The sequence below is a fragment of the Eurosta solidaginis genome, chromosome 1 (genome assembly GCF_040869045.1).
Source record: "Eurosta solidaginis isolate ZX-2024a chromosome 1, ASM4086904v1, whole genome shotgun sequence".
NCBI lineage: Eukaryota > Metazoa > Arthropoda > Insecta > Diptera > Tephritidae > Eurosta > Eurosta solidaginis.
In genome coordinates, this window is record NC_090319.1 from 5,596,878 (window position 1) to 5,618,878 (window position 22,001).

General features: G+C 39.5%; 1 protein-coding gene across 4 annotated transcripts in view; it reads right to left on the reverse strand.

Moving 5' to 3' along the window:
• Positions 1-11,239: 11,239 nt before the first annotated feature.
• Positions 11,240-22,001, reverse strand: part of sip3 (septin interacting protein 3) — a 35,567-nt gene continuing 24,805 nt past the window's right edge. For all 4 annotated transcript variants that reach the window (XM_067778188.1, XM_067778195.1, XM_067778203.1 and 1 more), the window contains 3 exons: positions 15,140-15,645; positions 12,222-12,783; positions 11,240-11,958 (listed from right to left, as the gene is read on the reverse strand). In XM_067778188.1, coding sequence (XP_067634289.1) covers positions 11,443-11,958; positions 12,222-12,783; positions 15,140-15,645 — 1,584 coding nt within the window. In that variant the 3' untranslated portion in view covers positions 11,240-11,442. The remainder of the gene's footprint in view (positions 11,959-12,221; positions 12,784-15,139; positions 15,646-22,001) is intronic.

Consider the following 22,001-nt stretch of genomic DNA (forward strand, 5'->3'; position numbering starts at 1 on the left):
ATGTGTCGGACCTATTAAATACGCAAAACAAGTGAAGCCCCGCTGTCGCTACATGTCGCACCGCTAATGTGGCCTTAGCTTAAGGGTTAAGATAATTTTTTATTGCAAGTGCAATTCATGGCTCAATTATATGGTAGGTTCATCTCATCAGCTGATTTTATTTTTATCATTGCAAGGTCGATGGGATTGTGAAAAGAAGATGGCAAACTCAAAATGAAACCAACACATTGGCAATATTTTCTTTATAGTTTCTACTTGTTTACAATTTTCTACTTTTCATCGTCTCTCAGATGTATGTGAGTTTGTAGTTTACAGTCTCTCGCACATACATAGGCGTATAAGTAAATGCATCTGTAGCCGTGTTTTTTAACACGCGCGTATACGTTTCGTTTGCGCGTGTTAAAAAACGCCTATCTTCGCTTAGATAATGCTTAGGAGACCCATCTAGCGGCTGTGGTAAAACAACTAGCTACAGCAACAGGGTGTACCGAAAAGCGGAGACGCAACGCTCTGATGGCCATAGGGTATAACATATAGCTGAATCAGTTGCGATGAATTGTGGACACACATATAATACATAGAATTAGTGTACAGGGTGAAACAAAGACACATATTTCAGTTACATCTGAGTATAATGCGTATTGAAATTTAGTAGGACAAAATTTATGCGCAGCAATTTCAGAGGTGTATTTATAGTTTGTCTCTTAGCAGTCAATATAAAGCTTAAGCGTAAACGGATATACGCGTGTTAAAAAACACGGCTTGTGTGTGACATCTCTCGGCTGCTTATATGTGTGTATACATGATTTGATTATTGACATAAATACCGCTTACCATGGCCTTAGCATCGCCTTAGTGATGGTATAGCTTAGTGATGCTAATATCCGTGACACTGCCCTCCACCTAAGTCTGATCGTGCCGATCAGACAAATCTCTCGATCTAAACGCTGCTAGCATCGCCAAATGTACCACTCTTCTACTCCGTGGTTTCTCAATGCTTTGTATGCGGTAGATGATATCACTGATCTTCTTCACAACCTTGTACGGGCCTTCCCAACTGCACCGAAATTTGGATGGAACACCTTTCCGCCAGTGAGGGTTGTATAACAATACCAAATCTCCCTTCCGGAAACCTTCCGAATTATTTTCCTTGTCGTACCTGTGTTTCATCTTACTACTCATTATCCTGGATTGTTCCCTCGCACTCTGTTGCTCGGATGAAGAACTACTTCGCAGAGCTTGCGCTGGACGGATTTGCTTTGCATAATCAGTATCGTTCCGACGCTTCACAACAGTAGTGTGCCTTGGCTTGAAACCACCCTTGCATTCTTTCTTCGTTTTAGTACGTCCGTTAGGGCTTTTCAATGCCAGTGTTTCTCTCACAGGTACCTTCGGTTTTGATTTGTTTGGCCCATTTGTTCCATCAACCTTTACCTTTGAATTTCGTGGCCTTCGTCGAGTCTTCTCCACCAGTACCCGATTACTGCTGAACCCTTTTTCCAAACTAAAGTTAAGTGGCACATCTTGGTTCTCATAACGCATCACCCTTCTCTGCATATCGATCTTGATGTCATGGTCAACCAAGAAATCCACTCCCAATATAACTTCATCAACAATCTCCGCCACAACAAATTTGTGTAGAACCATCACCTTCCCAATCAATACTTCACATATCACTTCTCCCTGAACTTGGTTATACTCGCCAGTGACCGTACGCAACTTTTCTCCAGGTAACGGTTTTACTCTCCTGTTGACCAAGTCAGATCGGATCAAGGAATGAGATGCGCCTGTATCTAGAGTCAGTATTCGTTCTTTGCCATCCACATTCCCTCTGACGGTAAGACTGCTCAATTTTCTACCAATTTGCGACACAGATATCACAGGGCATTCAATAGCTGGATCTAGCTCTCTACCTCTTACTCGCTCTTGCTCATCTCCTCCAGCTTTGCGTTTACGCCCACCCACAATGTTGGAACTATTAAGGTCAAGATCGCAATGACGTGCAATGTGACCGGACTTCCCGCATTTGAAGCATTTGATAACTTTTTCACTCCGATTTTGCGATCCTTTCAGCGCCTCCAATATTGCGTCTACCCACTCTGGCCTTTCTACTTCCACACGGCGTGCTTTGAAAACTGGCTTACACAGAAGCGACGCTGTTTCCTGAATCAGGGCTTGTGACACCGTTTCTGCGAATGTTGGCTTTGGGTTTGAGTATGTAGCCCGCTTCGTTTCCACATCTCGTATGCCATTTATGAAGCTCTGGATTTTTACCCATTCAGTGTGTTCCACGGGTGCGTCCGCATTCTCTAAATGTGCTAGCCTTTCAATATTCGATGCAACTCTTGCAATGTTTCACCAGGCCTTTGGAAGCGGTTCAGCAACTCCATTTGGTATATCTGTCTCCTATGCTCAGTTCCGTATCGCCTCTCTAGAGCGCCCATCAATGCTTCGTAACAGTTCCGTTCGCCCTCTGGAATAGTCTGTAAGATTTCGGCAGCTGGTCCTTTCAATGCTACGAATAGTGCAGCAACTTTATCTTCAGCATTCCAGTTGTTCACTGTTGCGGTCTTCTCAAACTGTAGTTTAAAGACCTGGAAAGGAACAGAACCGTCAAAGGATGGTGTTTTTACCTTTGGATTACTCGTTGAAACTGCTGGGTGATTCAGTTGCAACTGCTCGATACATCCTCTCAAAGCATCCACTTCGGCCTCGATTTTTTCCTCAAACTGTAAAATTTTTTTATCCTGGGCCTCCAGCTTCGATGTTACCTTTATCTCCTGTGCCTCCAGCTGCGAGGTCATGCGGGCCTCCTGTGCTTTCAACTGCTCAGCCAACTGAGATGTCATATATGTCTTTTGCGATTCCAGTTGTGTTTCCATCTTGGATGTAATCTGCGTCGACATTTCTGACATACGCGTTTCTTGTGCTTCAATCTTCGATGTTATGCGTGTCTCCTGCGATTCCAATTGTGATGACATGTTGGTAGATATTTGTGATGACATTTCGGACATTTGTGCCGATATTGCAGCCAATATCATGGTCAAGTCTGTGCTCGTAACTGTCTGCGATGTTTCGTTTTTCTCTTCAATTTTTGTTGTTGTCTCGTCCCCATCAGGATAAAAGACATACTCGTCCACATCAATTCCCTCCAACTCCATTACCTCTCGTAGCCGTGCTTGAAGTTCGATCTTATTGCCGGTTGTATTCAATCCACGGCTCTCCAACTCCTTCAGTTGCTGGATCTTCAATTCACTGAACTTTGCCATATCCATGTTGTCCTGCGGAATTTATTCAACAACTCCTCTTCTGACACCAATTGTAAAGAATTTGCTGCAAATCCTCTTATTTGCCCTTTTGCTAGGTTCGTATCGCTAAACTGTTGAATAAATAACTCCAATATTGAATAATGGAAAAATGGCTTTTATTAAAATACTTCACAATAACACTCAAACTGTGCAACGAATAGCTTAATAACCAAACTGATAGCTTAAATGAAACTGACTTTCAAAATAATACTGCTATTGCTCGCTAGATATCGTCTTAGTCGTAACTGCTTGACAACTCAAATCAAACTGAATTACTTTTTACTCGCTTGCGCCACTTTTATAGTTTACGCTGCATACATCTAGGCTCTTCTATTTCCAGAACTTACCAACTAGTTCGAGTGTTTATAGTTCTCATATAGTTTCTACTTGTTTACAATTTTCTACTTTTCATCGTCTCTCAGATGTATGTGAGTTTGTAGTTTACAGTATCTCGCACACACATAGGCGTATAAGTAAATGCATCTGTGTGTGACATCTCTCGGCTGCTTATATGTGTGTATACATGATTTGATTATTGACGTAAATACCGCTTACCATGGCCTTAGCATCGCCTTAGTGATGGTATAGCTTAGTGATGCTAATATCCGTGACAGTATGTTACTCTGCCGCCACGCTGTTATTTTGTTATTGTTTATCTGCACATTCGTATGTCCATTTCATTCGCTCGTTCACAATAGTGCCTTATTTTTCAATATGCAATAATATACAATACTATCAATCAGGTCGACAATTACCTAAGCGGTTTCAACTGAAATTGTGTAAACTTTGAAATTCTGATTCTGATTCTGACAAAAACTTCGTGAGTTTTCTTGACAGTCGGTGTACACTATTGTGACATTCAAAACTCATACGCATTGCTGCAGAATAACTTTTTTGTTTTCATGGCGTTTTTTTTTCTTCTTTTTTTTGAAAATTTTAAGTGTAAATTTTGTGTGCAAATGCGTTTTCAATAAGTTTACATTTTTTTAGTTTTTCACAGTTAGGGAATTTACCCCCTGGATCATGTTTCATTGGAACACGAGGTTTATTAAACCCTTCAAAAAACGCGAGTACTCCATAAATAGTGTAAGGAATAATCCTTTAGGAGTATAGGAGTGTTCCAAAACTAATCTGTATTCATACAAAAAAATGTGCTCCAATTAACATTGCGATGTCCTAGGAGAGGAGTAGGTGATCCCACTCTCGCTTTGTTTGTGAGTATTCCATAGAGTACATACGTGAGAGTACTTTCATTGTAGTACTCCATGGAGCACACACAGAGGATCATATGCCAAAGTACTAAAGAGGAATTGTGTCGGAAAGAATTATCGGAGTGAATTTAAGTTAAAATGAAAGTAAATGAAGAGGGGCAATACAACATTTATATTTTATACTACGAATATTCTAATGTTATTTAGCATTTGCGTGCCCTCACTAGGGTAGGCACCTTGTCGTTGGTGTGAGGGCTTAGCCGAACTCCATAGCGCCCGACTATGAGGCGGAGCTGTTTAGGACTGACATCTACGCCGTTTCGCCTCATAGGAGGGCGGCGGGATGTCGGTGACCAAGAACTGCCAACCCCCTAATCCAGGGTGTTATGCGGACCGTGCCTATTGGACGATTTGCAGCCAGGGGATAAATTCGGCTGTATTCGAACGGAGCCTTCCCGATACCGGGCCATCTCGGGAAGTATTTATGGCCTTACCGCAGTAAGGGGCGCTGCTGTGGCGGACGGTTCTTTCCCCGTATATAATACTGGACCGCTGAGCCCGCCTTGTCGGGCAGGTTGTCGTACGACCAAGATGAACAACTCATTACCTGAATGTAATAAGGAGGATGTAAAGAGGAGGACTGAGTCGCAATCCAAGGACGACAAATACGAATTAAGCGATGCGTCGGACTCGGGGAGCGAGAGTAGTGCTGCTTCAATGAACTCCGTGTTGGAGAAGCACACAAATGAAAACGGAGTAGAAGAGTGGAGAAGGGTACGGAGCAGAGGAAGTAAAAGAGCTCTCTCGCAGTACCGTGCAGCACTAAGAATTGTACAACGCTTGGGAGCAGTGGTCGACCCAACAGAAGTGGAGATCGAGCGCTTGGAATGGGCCCATGAAGCGGAGAAGTAGGTCGAAGGCAGTTCAAAAGGTTTGCTGCGAGAAACCCTCGGTTCTGCAACCGGTACGAGGAGGAAGAAGCGTCGAATGGCAGAATGAAGAGGCAACGTTCGGCAGAAGGCGAAAAGCCTGCTTTCAAGAGGCAGAAAGGACCCAGTCCTAGAGCCGCGAGGCAGGGCAGTCGCATAGACAAGACAAGTAGGCCCAAAGCTGTAAGACAGATGGGTTCCAATAGCGAGGTAGCAACTACCTCGAAAGCTGCCAGTCAGAGGGAAGTTCCAACTACGGAAGTAGGAGATAAGCCAAAGGGAGATAACGCTAAGACTCCGGTATTCTCGGAGGTTCCAAAGGGAGATAACACTAAGACTCCTGCTTTTCCCGAGAAGATGAGTGATGTGGCAAAGCAGTCACTGACTGTGGCGCTGGTTGATCGTAGCAGTCCGTTCGGACAAATGACTATTGAAAGGTGGAGATCTGTGGAAAGGGAGCTTATTAGCTTAATGCTTAAGATGATGCGGGAACAACCAAGTAAGCCCCTTCCAACCTTTGATTCGGGGGGATGGTATAATGGTGTGAAGATGATAGCGTGCGACAACATCGCGGTGGCTGGAGGAAGTCGTTCCAAACCTCCAAAGGCAAGGCACGAACGCGCGGTTTGAGGTGGTGGATAAAGCGCAAATCCCCACGGTACCAAAAGTTAAGGTATGGATACCATGCGTGATGAAGTCGGAGGATACACTGCGACTTCTGCAGAAACAGAATCCGAACATACCGACACAGGATTGGAAGGTACTTACTGTATCTCGGCCTACCGAGGATGGTCAGTTCTACATCTTCCAAATAAACAAGCAGGCGGAGGATATTTTGTACACGCAGCTTGGCAAAATGTCCTTTGGCACTGGCAAAATTTACATGCGACTCAGGAAAAGAAGTCCCGAGGATAAAAATCCTAACACGCTGGAAGTGGGCGAAGTCGAAAAGGACCTCAGAAGCCTAAGGGAAAAAAGACAGGTGGAGGTCCCCGACGTCACCACGAACGTGCTAGAAGAGGACCAACCGCTAAATGGTGCTGTGACTCGCACAGAGGAACACACGGCACAACATTCACGAGGGGCTGAAGGGGGCCTCGAATACTCTAAACCAAAAGGGCAAGAGGAGGACGACGACGTCAAGACGAAGGTGCTGGAGGGGGACAAACAGCCCAATGGTGCTGCGAGTCCTACAGATAAACCTCCAACACAGTAAAGTGGCGTCGAGCGAACTCCTCCTAACCCTTGAGGAGGGGTCGTTTGACGTGGCGCTGATCCAGGAGCCGTGGCTCTCATCGGGAGGAAAGGTTTCTGGACTTAGCGCGCGCGGGTTTGGCGTTTACTACGCACAAACGGAAGGACGGGTGCGAGCTGTAGTAATGGTAAGGAAACAGCTGCATTCATATATGCTGCCTAATTACACCACCGAGGATCTCGTAGCGGTGGCCGTTGAGCAAAAGAATAAGCAGGCATTTATCCTGGCGTCCTGCTACATGGCCCATGCTGCGGAGGTTCCACCGATGGAGTGCAAAAGGCTAGTACAGGAGGAAGGGCGCAAAGGGCGGTTGGTCATAGGCGCAGATGCAAATGCGCACCACAATGCGTGGGGAGGAGCAGATACGAACGAGAGAGGCGAATCTCTATTTTGTTACATCCTGCAAACCAATTTGCAGATAGCCAACAGGGGAAATGTTCCTACATACATTGGTCCAACATCCAGCAATGTTCTGGATATTACATTGAGCTCCGAGCGTGATATATCAAGGTATGATTGGATGGTTCTCGATAGACCATCCTTCTCCGACCATGCGTATATAAGCTTCAGCATCCCACTAAAGAGGGTAGAGAAGGGAGGAACCTTTAGAAACCCTAGGGCAACGAATTGGACTAAATTCCAGAAACATGTAGAAACGAAACTGGGACAACCCAAAGAGGTTGCTAATGTAGAGGAACTGGAGGAGTCGAATGAATTCCTAACAAGGACGCTTATGACTGCGTATAACAAAGCTTGCCCTATAAGAAGATTCAGAGGAAAAGCAAAGCCGTCATGGTGGAGCAATGAGCTGAGTCTTCTAAGAAGACAGGTAAAAGAAATATTTAAACTCGCAAAGACCGCGGAAAGCGAAGCGTGTCGGGACGAGTACAGGGATCTACTGAGGATCTACAAGCGTGAAATTACCAGGGCGAAGAGAAACTCATGGAAAAGTTTCTGTACGGACATAGAGTGCTCCAGTGAAACAGCACGGTTGAAAAAAGTCCTAGCAAAGGGAAACATAGTCTAGGGACTAATAAAGAAAGAGAACGGGGAATGGTCACGTGATAGTGAGGAATCCCTTGAGGTGCTTCTCGATACACATTTCCCATCGGGAGACGGTTTACAAGAACCAGCAGGCATCACTCACACTTCGATCACGGAGCTAGTGGTGCCGGGCTTGGTGACCGATACCAAGATCGAGTGGGCAGTGAAGACGTTTTCTAAGTTTAAATCGCCGGGCCCAGATGGTATATTCCCGGCCATGCTACAAGTCTCAAGTAGGGCGGTCGTGGAATGGCTTAAAATAATATTCGATGGGTGCATAAGACTGAATCATGTGCCGCACTCTTGGAGAACTGCTCGTGTAGCTTTTCTACCAAAGGCGGGGAAGATCGGTCACGTGTATCCCAAAGACTATAGACCCATTAGCTTAACATCATTTCTGCTCAAAACCTTTGAGAGGCTGATAGATGTGTACATAAAGTCCAACGTGGATGAAAAGCTGCTCTCCACAACACAGCATGCGTACACCAAAGGCAAGTCGGTAGACACCGCATTGCATAGGGTGGTAATAAGCATAGAGAAATCCCTGGAATATAAGGAGTATGCTCTAGGAGTCTTCTTGGACATTGCCGGGGCTTTCAATAATGTTGCAAAATGGGCGATTATGGATGGTCTTAATTACATTAAAGTACATCCTGCCTTAATCAGATGGATCGGCTGCATGTTAAATTGCAGAAAGATTACATCACAATGGGGATTGTACGAGGCCACGAAATCTGTGGACAGGGGCACGCCGCAGGGAGGGGTGCTATCACCTCTGCTGTGGACACTGGTCATCAACCAACTGCTCAGGCAATTCGATGAGGGACCCGTAAAACTTACGGCTTACGCAGATGACGTTGCAATTGTCATAAGTGGAAAATGCCTTCCAACGAAGAGTTCTTTGATGGATCGGGCGCTTCGGGATATTCATGCCTGGGCATCTAATGTCGGGCTGAAAGTCAATGCGGAGAAGACGGATATGGTCTTGTTTACAAAGAAGTACAAGGTCCCAAATTGGACCAGGCCTAAGTTAGGAGCGGTGACCTTACAGGAGAAACCTTGCACAAAATATCTAGGAATCATCCTAGACAGTAAGCTGTCATGGAAGCTCAACGTGTAGGAGAGGATCAAGAAGGCGTCAACGGCACTCTATGCATGTAAAAGAATGCTGGGGTGTACGTGGGGCCTATCGCCCTCTCTTTCTCATTGGGTTTTTACAGCGATTGTAAGCCCTATTCTATACTATGGAGTTCTTGTTTGGTGGAAAGCCACACAAAAAACAACATACCTCAAAAAATTAGAGGGGGTATGCAGACTATCGATGCTTTGCATTACGGGAGCCCTGAAAACAACCCCGACGGCTGCACTGTATGCCATTCTGCACATTCCACCTGTAGACCTGGTAGCAAAGAACAAAGCGTTAACGACCGCAACCAGGCTCGATGCTTCGGGGCAGCTTGAGCGCCGACCATATGGCCATAGTAGTATAGCGTCCTCAGTCACAAGACGAACAGACTACATGATTCCCTACCTGCACTTTGAGGGAGATCTTAAGGCCACAATAGAGGTGGACGGTTGGCGCAAGGGTGCGCAAATGGCGGACGAGGCGATACATGTGTACACCGATGGTTCCAAAATAGTGGAAGGAGTAGGGTCTGCGGTATACTGCGCTGATGCGGAATTAAGCAGATCCTACAGGCTGCCGGTTTACTGTAACGTTTTCCAAGCGGAAATATTAGCCGTAACCAAAGCAGTAGAAACCCTGGAAGAGAATAGCTTAAGCTGCAACCGTGTTAATTTTTATATTGACAGTCAAGCAGCAATTAAGGCAATAATCTCGCATAGCACAGCATCTAAATGCGTGTTAGAGTGTAAGCAGTCTCTGGAGAGAATCGGGACAGGGAGAAGCATACATCTATATTGGGTCCCAGGGCATATGGGAATAGATGGGAATGAAAAAGCGGACGAATTAGCTAAAAAGGGCGCATCCCTTGAAGCTTGCTCCGTAGACGTCCCAATTAGATTGGGCGAGATTAAGCGAAGGCGAGAGGTGCACATGATCGACCAAGCAGAAAAGGCGTGGGTTCAAGCGCGGGGCTGTAAAGTGTCGAAGATTATGTGTAGGTCTTACAACCTTAGACTAACACAGTTGCTTCTATCATTAAAAAGAGAGGACTGTAGACTCATGACGGGTATACTGACTGGACACTGCCTTCTGGCGTCACATGCCTTTAAATTAGGCTTGGTCAGTGATAGCAGGTGTAGGAAGTGCGGGTTGGAGGAGGAAACGATCGAGCACGTTCTGTGCTCGTGCCCTGCACTTACCAGGCTAAGACTCCAACTATTAGGAGTGATACAGCTGTCAGATCTAGAAGCAGCAAGTGGCTTAAGTCCTAGGAAGCTTCTAGTATTTGCCAAGAGGACGAAGTTATTTTATAACATAGGTCCTGGTTTTTGATAGGGTTTTTCAGTTTGGTCGTTAAAACAAACTTCTGGTAACACTATGGACTCAATCAGTCTATGTGAGGTCCTCATGGACCGGCCAGTTCAACCTACCTACCTAGCATTTGCGTGAATAAAGAAACTAATATTTCTCTATACCATAGTATGTATACATAAAACCAGTGCGCGGTTGCATTTTATCAGAGTTGCCATAGTAAAATTTTATTATCAGTTATTTGTATGCAATATTTTTCTTTTGGCAACTCTGTTCGATAGTCATCGTGTCGTGATTACGGTCGTTACAAACGAGCAATGATCGGCTGATGGTGGGCCGCAAACGCATTGCAAAGGAGTATTGTTAGAGTACTCCAACATGAAGAAAATGGAACACGTAATCCAACAATTTTTGTAGGGAACCCGGGCCATTGTAAAGATAAACCTGTACCATGATTTCGGGTTTCTCGGGATCGGATATTGCTAATTAAAAAAAAATGTTATTTAATAATTTGGAACATTTTTTAACAACTCCAGAATTTTCAAATAAATAAGAAATAAAAATTGCTTAAAAACATGTTTTCACTTATTAAAATCAATAAAGGTACTCCCCACTTCAGAGTGCAAAAAAAACTTTAATTGATTAATGGTATCCCTGTTTTTTTTATAAAATTTTTCCTTTCCGCCTGCGGATTATTGTTGTCGAAGTCAATACGCATCTTTTGACACCTGTCCCGATATTTTTGGACGCGTATTTGCAGTCGACCCCTGTTCTCATAAATACAATGAGATTTAGGCCGGGATTTTCTTCCAATTTGCACTATCCTACTTTTTGATTAACGTTATCTGCAAGCAGATGAGTTTTCCTTAATATTCTTTCATGGTAGAAATGGCAGGACCCTCGATATCGTAGATGGATCACGAAAAAAACAAAAAGGTCAATAACAATTGTTTTCTTGCTTGCGGGAAATTCACAGGGTGAAACTTTTTATTCCAAGCATTTGCATATCGCTTTGAAGATCATGTCCTTCAAATTCAGTTAAATAAATTAAGGTATTAAAATGTTTAGAAAATATATTTTTAATTGTATATTAATTTTTATTTATTATGATATTAAATAGAGTACATGACTGCTTCATCCCTTTCACACAAGTTTACATATTTAGATATTATTTTAAGGAATTACTTTTTTCACCCAATAATTTTCCATTAGATGAAGAATCATAATTAAACAAAACGGAAAAAATAAAGCTCATTTTCTAAACATTTGAAGTATTGGTTAAGTTTGTTGCTGTTGACGCCGCTGATTTGTTGAGCTCTTCAAGAAATTTCAAACGGCGCTTTCTCAGTTCACTTAGCTCAGCATTTTCTGGTTGCTCAGATGTGATGAAATTGTCTTTATCATTTGAACTTATATTTATGTTTGGCGGATGTAATATTGGTGACGCAGTAGACAAAGAAGCTGCACTTTTACTTTTAATCTTACTGTAGTCATACTCTTCCCCGCCAATGTCCTCAATTGCTACATCATCATGGTTTTGCGAACCTGCGCTTGTTGCCTGCTTTGCAGCGAGAGCAGCAGCTGCTGAAGCTGATGTACTTGGACCATCGCCCATATTAATAGTATCTGTATTTGTTGTACTTCTCGGTACAGTGTTTTCAGTATTTGGTGCGGTGGTGGCACCACCCATTGTCTGTAACCGTGCAGTAATTATTTGGTAATTATTCATCAAAATTCCTGCAGCATTTAGCATTAATTGAATGTTGCGCAAAAGCTAAAGTATTAATTGGTGTTATATTTTTAGACCAGACATGTATTTATATACTATCTGTGGTTATCTGTTAAATAACCTAACTCGATGAAAGATAAAGTTGATATTTTGGATTATTATCGCGGTCTCCCAATATTGTTTATTCTAGGCCACTCTATAGCCAGAAAGAGATGATTTTTGATATCGCGTAATTTGTCAAAATTATCTGAACTCAAGATAGGTTGCTTTAACGAATTACCCCAGATATGTAGTATGTAATAGCATACCTTAATACGCTCCTCAACGTGTCGACGTTCATTACCTTCCAATGATTTCAATTCTTCATCACTCAAAGTACTTAGATCTGGTGGCATTGGAGGTGGTGGTACAGCGAATGGAGAAATAAAAGGAAATGGAGGCGGTAACATAAATGGTGGCGGCATCGGCATCGCTTGAAAGTTTGGTAAGGATGTTGTTGTTGGAAAAGGGGGCATGGTGCCTTGTAATGGGTTAGTAGCATTATTACCAATGTTTTCAAAGAAGCTAGGAAGACTTGCAACATTAGGTGCCGTTGCACCGTCTGCACGTTGTGTAGCAATACCACCTGCTTGATTTGTTGTTGTTGTAGCATTTGGTGCAGAAGCAGCCCCAGGTGGCGCATGTCCTGCTGCTCCTCCTACTGCGGCATCGTCTTGTCTTGGGATTGCTGTAGAATTAGCATTAGGGGCTCGTAATATATTCAGTCGACATGTTGGGCACGTTTGCTGACGTTGAAACCATGATCGCAAACATGTGGTGTGAAAAATATGGCCACAAGGTAATTTTTTTGCATGATTCACCATGTCTTCCCTGAAAAGGAAGTGAATAATTATACATATGAACATATTTTTGTAAAAATAATAACAAATAACAAATAAGTAAGCTCTTCAAATTATACATATCCCACACTAACTACAAAAGAGTCACAACTCGAAAAATGTAAATGTTCAGGAGAAGAAAAACGGTTTATACTGAAATCCAGTTTTACAAAGAAGGAGGCCTTCATTATAAAATGAATTGACGAAATTTTGTTGTAATTATTTGTTTACGGACAAAATATATTGCAATTTTGCATTATGACTATTTATGACAATTATATATGACAGTTATTTCATCAAAAAAGGAACATTTCACAATAATACAAGCAAATTTACTTACTCTTTACGTATAAAAAGACACAATTTTAATTAATACACAATAAAGTTAAAAGTTTTTTGCAACAAGATAGTCAGAACTTAAAATAATACGCTTTATGTATAAAAAAAATTGCTCACTTGTTCTTAAGCACATTGACACAACTAAAAATAATACCCATTAGTTGTTACAGCGCAAACGATGCAATCAACACCAAAACTGGCATAACGGTAATTTTCCAGTTAAAGAAGAAAATAATGACAACGAAATTTAAGGGGCAGTTAGAGATGTGTACTGTGAATTAGTTTATGGAAAAAAAAACCGATTTTGAAAAATTTTAAGTTATGACTCTTTTGTAGAGCTTACGATTTCTCGAACATGTTCGAGAAGAGATTTCTCGCGAGTCTCGCCTTCTCGCGAGATTCTCGAATTACTCGTAAGGCTCGAGAGATTCTCGAAACTCGAATTACTCGTAAGGCTGCGAACTTCTCGACATTCAAATTAATCGATTCATTGCTGTTTTATATAGAGCTTACAATTTCTTCTGGAGCACAAGACAAAATGTCCGCAAAACCAAAAGTAAACAGCCCCGAAATGTATAGAATATTGCCAATGCAGCCACTGAATTGAAAGTCGAGAAGATCGCGAGTATTACGAGTAATTCGAGAATCTAACGAGCCTTACGAGTAATTCGAAATTCGAGAATCTAACGAGCCTTACGAGTAATTCGAGATTCGAGAATCTCGCGAGAAGCCGTGTTCTTGTTTTCTCGTTGAAAAATAAAATATTGCGAGCAAAATTATATGTATAATAAATATGTTTTGAGTTAAATGTCATTGAAGCAATATAATTAATAAAAAAGTCACAAGTAAAAAACAAGTAAGGACGGGACTGTCTTCGGCTGTGCCGAAGACTTCATACCTTTCATGAATGGGGCTGAACAATAATCTTATCCCATTCGTAATCTCCAAATAATGCGCTGTATAAGATAAGAAATATATAGTGAACAGATGTACATACCTAAACTATTTTAAGATAAATATAAAAAAAATGTCAAAAAACCCCTTTATCTGAACGATCGGTTTTATGGGATATATATTATATATAGCTACGATCCAAATGATTTTTACAGGAAATCTTCTATGATATATTAGAATAAACATCACTAAGTTTAACGTTTTTATATTGGAAATTAAGGGAGAAATGGCTAAAAATATTTCTATCTGAACGATCGGTTGTATGGGATATATATTATATATAGCTCCGATCAAAATGATTTTATCACGAAATCTTCCATGATATATTAGAATAAATACCACCAAGTTTAACGTTTTTATATTGGAAATTAAGGGAGAAATCGCCAAAAATCTTTCTATCTGAACGGCTGTATGGGATATATACTATATATAGCTCCGATCAAAGTGATTTTTTCAGGATATCTTCTATGATATATTAGAATATATATCACCGAATTTCACGTTTATACTTTCTAAATTGCTGCAGGAATGACCAAAATCGTCTTATCTGAACGATCAGTTGTATGGGATATATATGTTATAGTGGTCCGATCCTACCGGATCCGACAAATGTCTAATATAATACAAAAAATACAAGTGTATAAATACTGTCCATACAGCGATTAAGTAAGAGTGTCGAGAAGCTCGCGAGATTTACGAGGACTTCGATACACGAGAATCTCGCGAGAAGTCGAGTTCTCGACTTCTCGGTTCTCGAAAATCTCGCTTGTGTTCGAGAAGAAATCGTAAGATCTACTCTTTTGTAGTTAGTGTGCGATATGCAAATATGTATACATATGTAATTACACAGCGGGTTGTTGTTGTTGTACACATAAACGTAGTTACAACTATATATAATAGTAAGCACTAAAAATTATATTGAAATTTCAATTGATTGCTTTGAGAAAAAAAAAAACATTGACTACATAGTTCTCTATACATATGCCCCATCATTACATTATAATAGATCTGAAGATATAAACGAATAAAAAACGAAGAAGTTGTAAACAATATACCTGCAAATGATACATATATTATCCGATAGACGCAATTCTTCAGGTGTAGCATCTGGATACAGAGTATTCATGTTGCGTATAGCACGTCGGGACATGATAACATCGCTTAGTGCCTTCTTGAAGTTTCTTATTGTGAAGAACATCGGGCGGAATACAAACATTGGTAATGCATATATTTTTGCCATTATTACAACAAATAATACATATAAAATAACTTTGATTAACCCAATCACTAGCTCAGTGTATAGTAAGAATACCGCTTTATTCTCCCATGGTATGTCAGTGCGCATTTCGGCAGCATGTAAGACGTATTTAATTGCAGTGCTTGCGACTACCGTTAACAATATAGCATATTCAAAGCCAAATACCAGTTGCACTGTGGGTCCACGAACAAGCGTCGAATTATAAGCGTGCATAAGTAAAACGTAGTCTAATGCGCCTAAAACCACTAAGAGACTTGCGACACGTATATGAAATAACCAACCAAGCACTGGGGAGCGCTCCATCTGCAATAAAAATATATATAATAAAAAAATATATATTTCAAACACTAAGTTTTTTATCTACAACAAGCCGAAGAAGTAATCTATTGCAATTATATCATCCGCTTTTTTCTTGCAACAAGTGAAGACAAAAAGACGGTGTAAATAATATAAATATAGTTTAAAACAAGTAAAGGTGTCTAAGTTTGGGTGTAACCGAACATTATATTCTCAGCGTGAGCTTCAATTGTGCATTTCATTTCAGATAAATTACTTTTCTACATAACACGTGGCACCGCCCGTTTAAAAAAAAATGTCTTCCCATTTCCTCTTACAATAAAACTTGATAAGTGAAATATCATTGATTCAAAACTATTTTCTGCTAAATTATAGGTTATTATTCTAGTCTACGACCCTTTTAAACTGCTTTTATATCTAAGTTGCCGTGGCCTTTAACCGACCTCGTCCATTTTTTCTAGAAATATTTCCTGCTATAGGCAGAATTTGTGTACCCAATTTTATTATGATCCGTTAACTTTACTTCGAGTTATGGCTCCCGAAACATAGAAAATTGCTTAGTCATAAAGGGGCGGTGCCACGCCCATTTTTTTTTTAAATTTGAAGTTTTTCCTATTTATTGTTATAAATTCACTTGGGAAATGAAATACCATTATATAAAGCTCTTTTTTGCAAAGATATAGCTTATTTTATTCGTGCACGACCCATTTAAAAATCTTTTATATAAAGAAAGTGGGCGTGGTCCTTAACTGATTTCGTTAATTTTTCTTCAAAACATTCCTTTTAGTAAAAGCAACCTCTGTGCCGAATTTTGTTACGACAGGTTTAACGATTTTTGATTAATAATATTTGTAAAATTGATTTGAAATTTTAAATTTTTTTTTCAAATTTTTATCAAGAGTATCAATATCAGTCCACACGTCAAATTTGAACATTCAGGTGTATTATTAACTAAATTGTGAGGTTTTCTGTTTTCCAAAATTATATATATATAAAAAGTGGGCGTGGTTATCATCCGATTTCACTCATTTTCAATACCAATCTATTCTGGGTCTAGATAAGCTAGCGTACCAAATTTGGTGAAGATATCTCAATATTTACTGAAGTTATCGTGTTAACGGACGGACGGACGGACATGGCTCAATTAAATTATTTTTTGATACTGATGATTTTGATATATGGAAGTCTATATCTATCACGATTCCTTTACACCTGTACAACCAACCGTTATCCAATCAAAGTTAATATTCTCTGTGTGCAAAGCAAATAAGGTGCCGTTTTAGTCAAAGAGGATAAATTATAATAAGAGACGTCATTCGTTACTCATATCCATTTGCTCGATGTATTCTATGAGCTAGTCGCTGTTTTTTTTTTCTTTTGTGGGCGTGATGTGCATAAAATGTCTTCTATATATTTTCGTGGTGTTCGTGTTTATTTTTCCGACTGTATTTAATTAATTAATTAATTCTCTTTCCAAAAATCACAGTTGCACAAGGAGCCTACACCGCATTGATAAATGGGATTCAACTCGTTTTGTAGCGAGTTATTTAACCACTTCAATAATTGCCGCTAGATGGGTCTAACCCTCCTTTGCGCGCTTAGCCTAGAGAGTTACAAACAAGCATACATACAAATGAAGCTAATATAAGCGGATTAAAAAGGTCTACAAGAGGCTGATGGAAAGTTTAAGAGAAATTAATTTAATTTGGTACGAGAACCGCTACCACAATTTGTGATTGTGATCAATGTGGTTGTTGTTGTTGTAGCGATTAAGACACTCTCCGACGGTGGGGAGAGTTTTCGATGTTGATGGCAGAGTTGGGCAAAATTTATTCGAATAATGAATAAATGATAAATTATCTAACAAAACACTCCCAAAATAGTCGTGTATAGCAAAATTTATGGACGAACTCATTGCCAACAGGTTATGGTCATTTGTTACTAATTCATAACAACCAAATAACTTGTAATTTCAATTGTACATATGTATATTCCAGCTTCGTAAAATAATATTTTTTGTCGGTTATTTACGAATATAGATATTTTTTATTATTTAAAGAAATTTTATTTGAGTGACGAATAAATCTTCGTTATTCGAATAATAAATAAACACTTGTTTTCTTTCATATATGTATGTAATACTCCTTTATTGCTAACAGAAAATGCTCCCAATGTGTTTGAATTCGAAATCAAAACAAGACAGTTTATAAAATTTTTGTGATTGTAGCAGCATAAGTGCGACCATTGTAAAGGTCTACAAGTAGGATATGTAGCAGCACGCACATACACAGCCACGCTCACCTGATAAAATGCTTGTTCTTGTTCGTTTTTTTGTGGATGCTATTTGGCACTGTTGTACTTCTTAGGACCAAAAAAAAAGTGTAGTAGCTGCTATCGAAAACTGCGTAAAATTTGTATTGTTATATTACAAAGAAATATCCTTATTTACTTTCAAACGAGAACTTAATTATATTTCTCTTTAAAATCCATATATTTTGGACAATTTTAATTAACAAATTGTAATACTTTATTACCGGGGATTTTCATTTCATTTCATTTATTTGGGAATTATTAGTTCAATAAGACCATCTTCCGGTCTTTTATATCACAAAACATTATTACATGAAAATTTTATAAACATTTAAGTAAACAGGAACAATAGAATTTAAATCTTAATATTAACAGCCTTCAAAGAAGAAGAAGCACATAACATGATTATATCAGCAAATATAGGTAAATAAACCACATGATTAAAATAAAGAAAAAGATATATAAATACTACAATATTACAATAGGTGGCCAAATCAGGTCGATTATGATGAAAAAAAATTGTAAATAATTTGTCTATAATTTCTTTCGTTTATACAGTTTCTTACAGTAGCTGGAATAGAGTTCCAACAACAGTCGAGTTGATGGAACAAAGTTGAAATTTGGAACAATAAGATTATTTAAGCGGTTAGATCTAGGAAACATAAGTTTTTCGTATAAGTAGTGGCAATTAGTTTTACAAGAAAAATACAACTCCTAGCCTTCAAGTAATTATGGATATCAAAGCCCAGATGCAATGACTTCCAAGCAGAAATATGATCAAACTTACTTAGACCGTATACATAGCGTGTTATATGATTGAAGGTTATATCAATTTTATGGGCAGAACAAGAGTCTAGTTTATTGTATATTAACTCTGAATAAGTGATTATCGCAACAGTAGCTGAATGGCCAGTTTTTTACGTATAACGGCTGGTGTAAACATTGACGATTGCCTTAAATTGCGTAGAGTACCGTATACCCTCCCTACCATAAAATTAATATCAGTCTTATTCGGGCAGCCGCCTTACGCAGACGTGTTTTTCTCGCAGCGCAACTAAGTCTATAGACACTAGTGTGTGTTAAATAAGCTTGTATTGTACTATTCTTATACGCGACCGTTAGTGTATATATTATTTCTAAGTGGTTGTGTTAAAAACTACATATTTGGTAGCTGAAATCAAACAAAATGAAAGGGGCTAACCCCCCTCATAGAAATAGGTTAAGCACCTAGATCCGGACGAGAATATATCTCTTCCTACAACCAAATCTAAAAGACCAAGGGAAGGGGATTTTGTACCTCTACCGCCAATAGCACAAAATGATAACCATATACCACGATACATCATAGCCACCGCCATCGCCCAAAACAACACTGAAACCCGACCATTAGCATCCTATAATGTTTTCCAAATAGAAAAAGGGCTTAAACACATAAGTTCCGAATACTCTGAAGTAACAGAGCTTAAATCTGGTGACCTGCTGATAAAGGCAAATAACCTTAACGCAGCAGAAAAATTCATCAAAGCAACCTATATTGATGTTGTACCAGTTAAAATATCCTTTCACAAAAACCTCAATTCAACGCAGGGTAGAATATTTTCGAAAAACATTATCCACCTTACTGAACAAGAGCTATTGGAAGGCTTAGCAGACCAAAAAGTAATCGAAGTTAGGAAAGTCATGAAGGTAACTAACGATACACCAGCACCAACAGGAGCAGTAATTCTAACATTTAATCTAATCCGGAGACCAGAAAAAATTAGCTTGGGCTGGGAAAAAGTCGCAGTTCAAGAATACATTCCTAACCCTATGAAATGCAGAAATTGCTTGAAGTTGGGGCATACAAAAAATAATTGCAAAGGTAATCAGCTGTGCAAGCAATGTGCGACACCTCCACCTCATGATACTTGCTCGAGAATCTTCTGTGTAAATTGCAATATTGACACACATACCTCTGAAGACCCCTCCTGTCCTAGCTTCCTCAAGCATAAATCCATCAACAAAATTAAAATTGAACGTCGGTGTACTGTAAGAGAAGCTTGGAAATTGTACAACAGTAACCCCACTGCTTTCCAAATAGAACCCAGAAGCAAGCATACAAACAAGGCTTCGTATGCACAAATTACAAAAAATAATAACATCGAACGACCGCTAAAAGAAAATACCAAACAGGTCACCGCACCAGCTCCACAACCTTCAAATAACATTCAAACCCAAGAAAACACAAACCAAACACAAATCAGTACAAAATCACCTCAAAATAACATTCAAAAGACAAGTTCAAACTCCAATATTGATACATTGATTACAAAGATAACAGAAAAAGCTAAACAAAATACAACAACAAACGCACTAGCTAATAATACAAACGCAGAAAGTGGAGACATAGAAATGTCACCTTGCACAACAACAAACAATAATAATTACCACTCAACTCCAATACACTCAATTAATAACAAAACTCACAACAACTCTAGCGACTACACCCAACCGCAAATATACCAATCACCTATAACTAATTTAACACAAGGCCTAATAGAAAGCAATAACTACTTCGTCCAAACAAAACAATTTGACAGCGACATCTCTGACTTTGAATAAATAAAACAATTTAAACGTTTAAAAATATGGATATCGGACTTAACTTTTCAATCCTCCAATGGAACATTCAAGGATATATCAATAATAAATATGCCCTTGAATTACTAGTTAAAAAACATAATCCCGATATCATTATATTACAAGAAACACACATAGTGCAAAAGAATCTGCATCTACTACATTTACCTAATTATAGAACGTTTCATCATAATAAAGATTTTCAATACGCCAAATCTGGCATTACCTTCTTAATAAAAAGTACTTTAAACGTATCAAATCATGTGGTATCTAGGAATAACCTCCTTCATCAATCACTTACCGTACATGGATTGACGGATCTCCACATAACTAATATATATAAAGAAGTAGATGTATATCTTACTTCACAACTGCTTGACAGCATTCCACTATACAGCTGTGGGCATCATCTACTGCTTGGTGATTTAAACTCACACAACACACTATGGGGATCACAAACCACGAACCGTACCGGGAAAATATGGGAAGAATTCGCAAACTGTAGAAACTTAGTCTTCTTAAATGATGGTTCGCCAACGCTGCTCAACACAAAAAACACTCTGACGGCTGTAGATGTAACTATGGCTAGTGCAGAACTGGCAGGTATCCTAACCTGGAACTGCTATCCAGAAGGAAATGACCACTTCCCAATTTTGATTTCCAACAACATCACACCCGGTTTAAAAAAATTTAAACCGGGTTTTGTAGATGCTAAAGCAAATTGGGAGATTTTTTCAAAAAAAACCGTAAAAGTAAGTGGAGAATTTAAAGTAACGGCCAACATTAACCAAGAGGCAGCCAACATAAAGAAAATTATCAGGAAGGCTGCAAATGAGTCCATGCCAGTAAAAAAGAATACAAAGCCACGCAAATCCCCCGTATGGTTTAATGTCGAGATAGCCAAATTAATTGGATTAAAGAACTCCGCGTGGAAGGTCTATAAAGTGAAACGAAATCTTGCTAATATAATAAAATACAAACAACTCTGCGCACAGGTAAAGCGTGCATGTAAACAAGCCAAGAGGGATACATGGCAAACTTTATCAACTCACTTAACCCTACTATGGATACAAGGACAATATGGAACAAAATTAAAAAAGTCAAATCGCCACAATATATAAGTTTTCCAAATATTTTTTCAGAAAACGAGTGCCTTACTCATCCCCAACAGATAGCAGATAAATTTGCAGAAACATGCGAGTTTAATAGGCTCCGACAATTCGTTTGCTACACAAGTTATACTGGCTAAACAAAACTATAAAATTGACTCCCCATCCGGGGAAGCACTCAGTCTTCATAAATATTTTTCCAATATAACAATCGATGACCTTAATGTAGCAATAAAAAATTCAAAAGGCACAACACCGGGAATTGATAAAATAACATACTCCATGATACAACATTCGGACATCTCGCTGAAGAAGAGAATATGC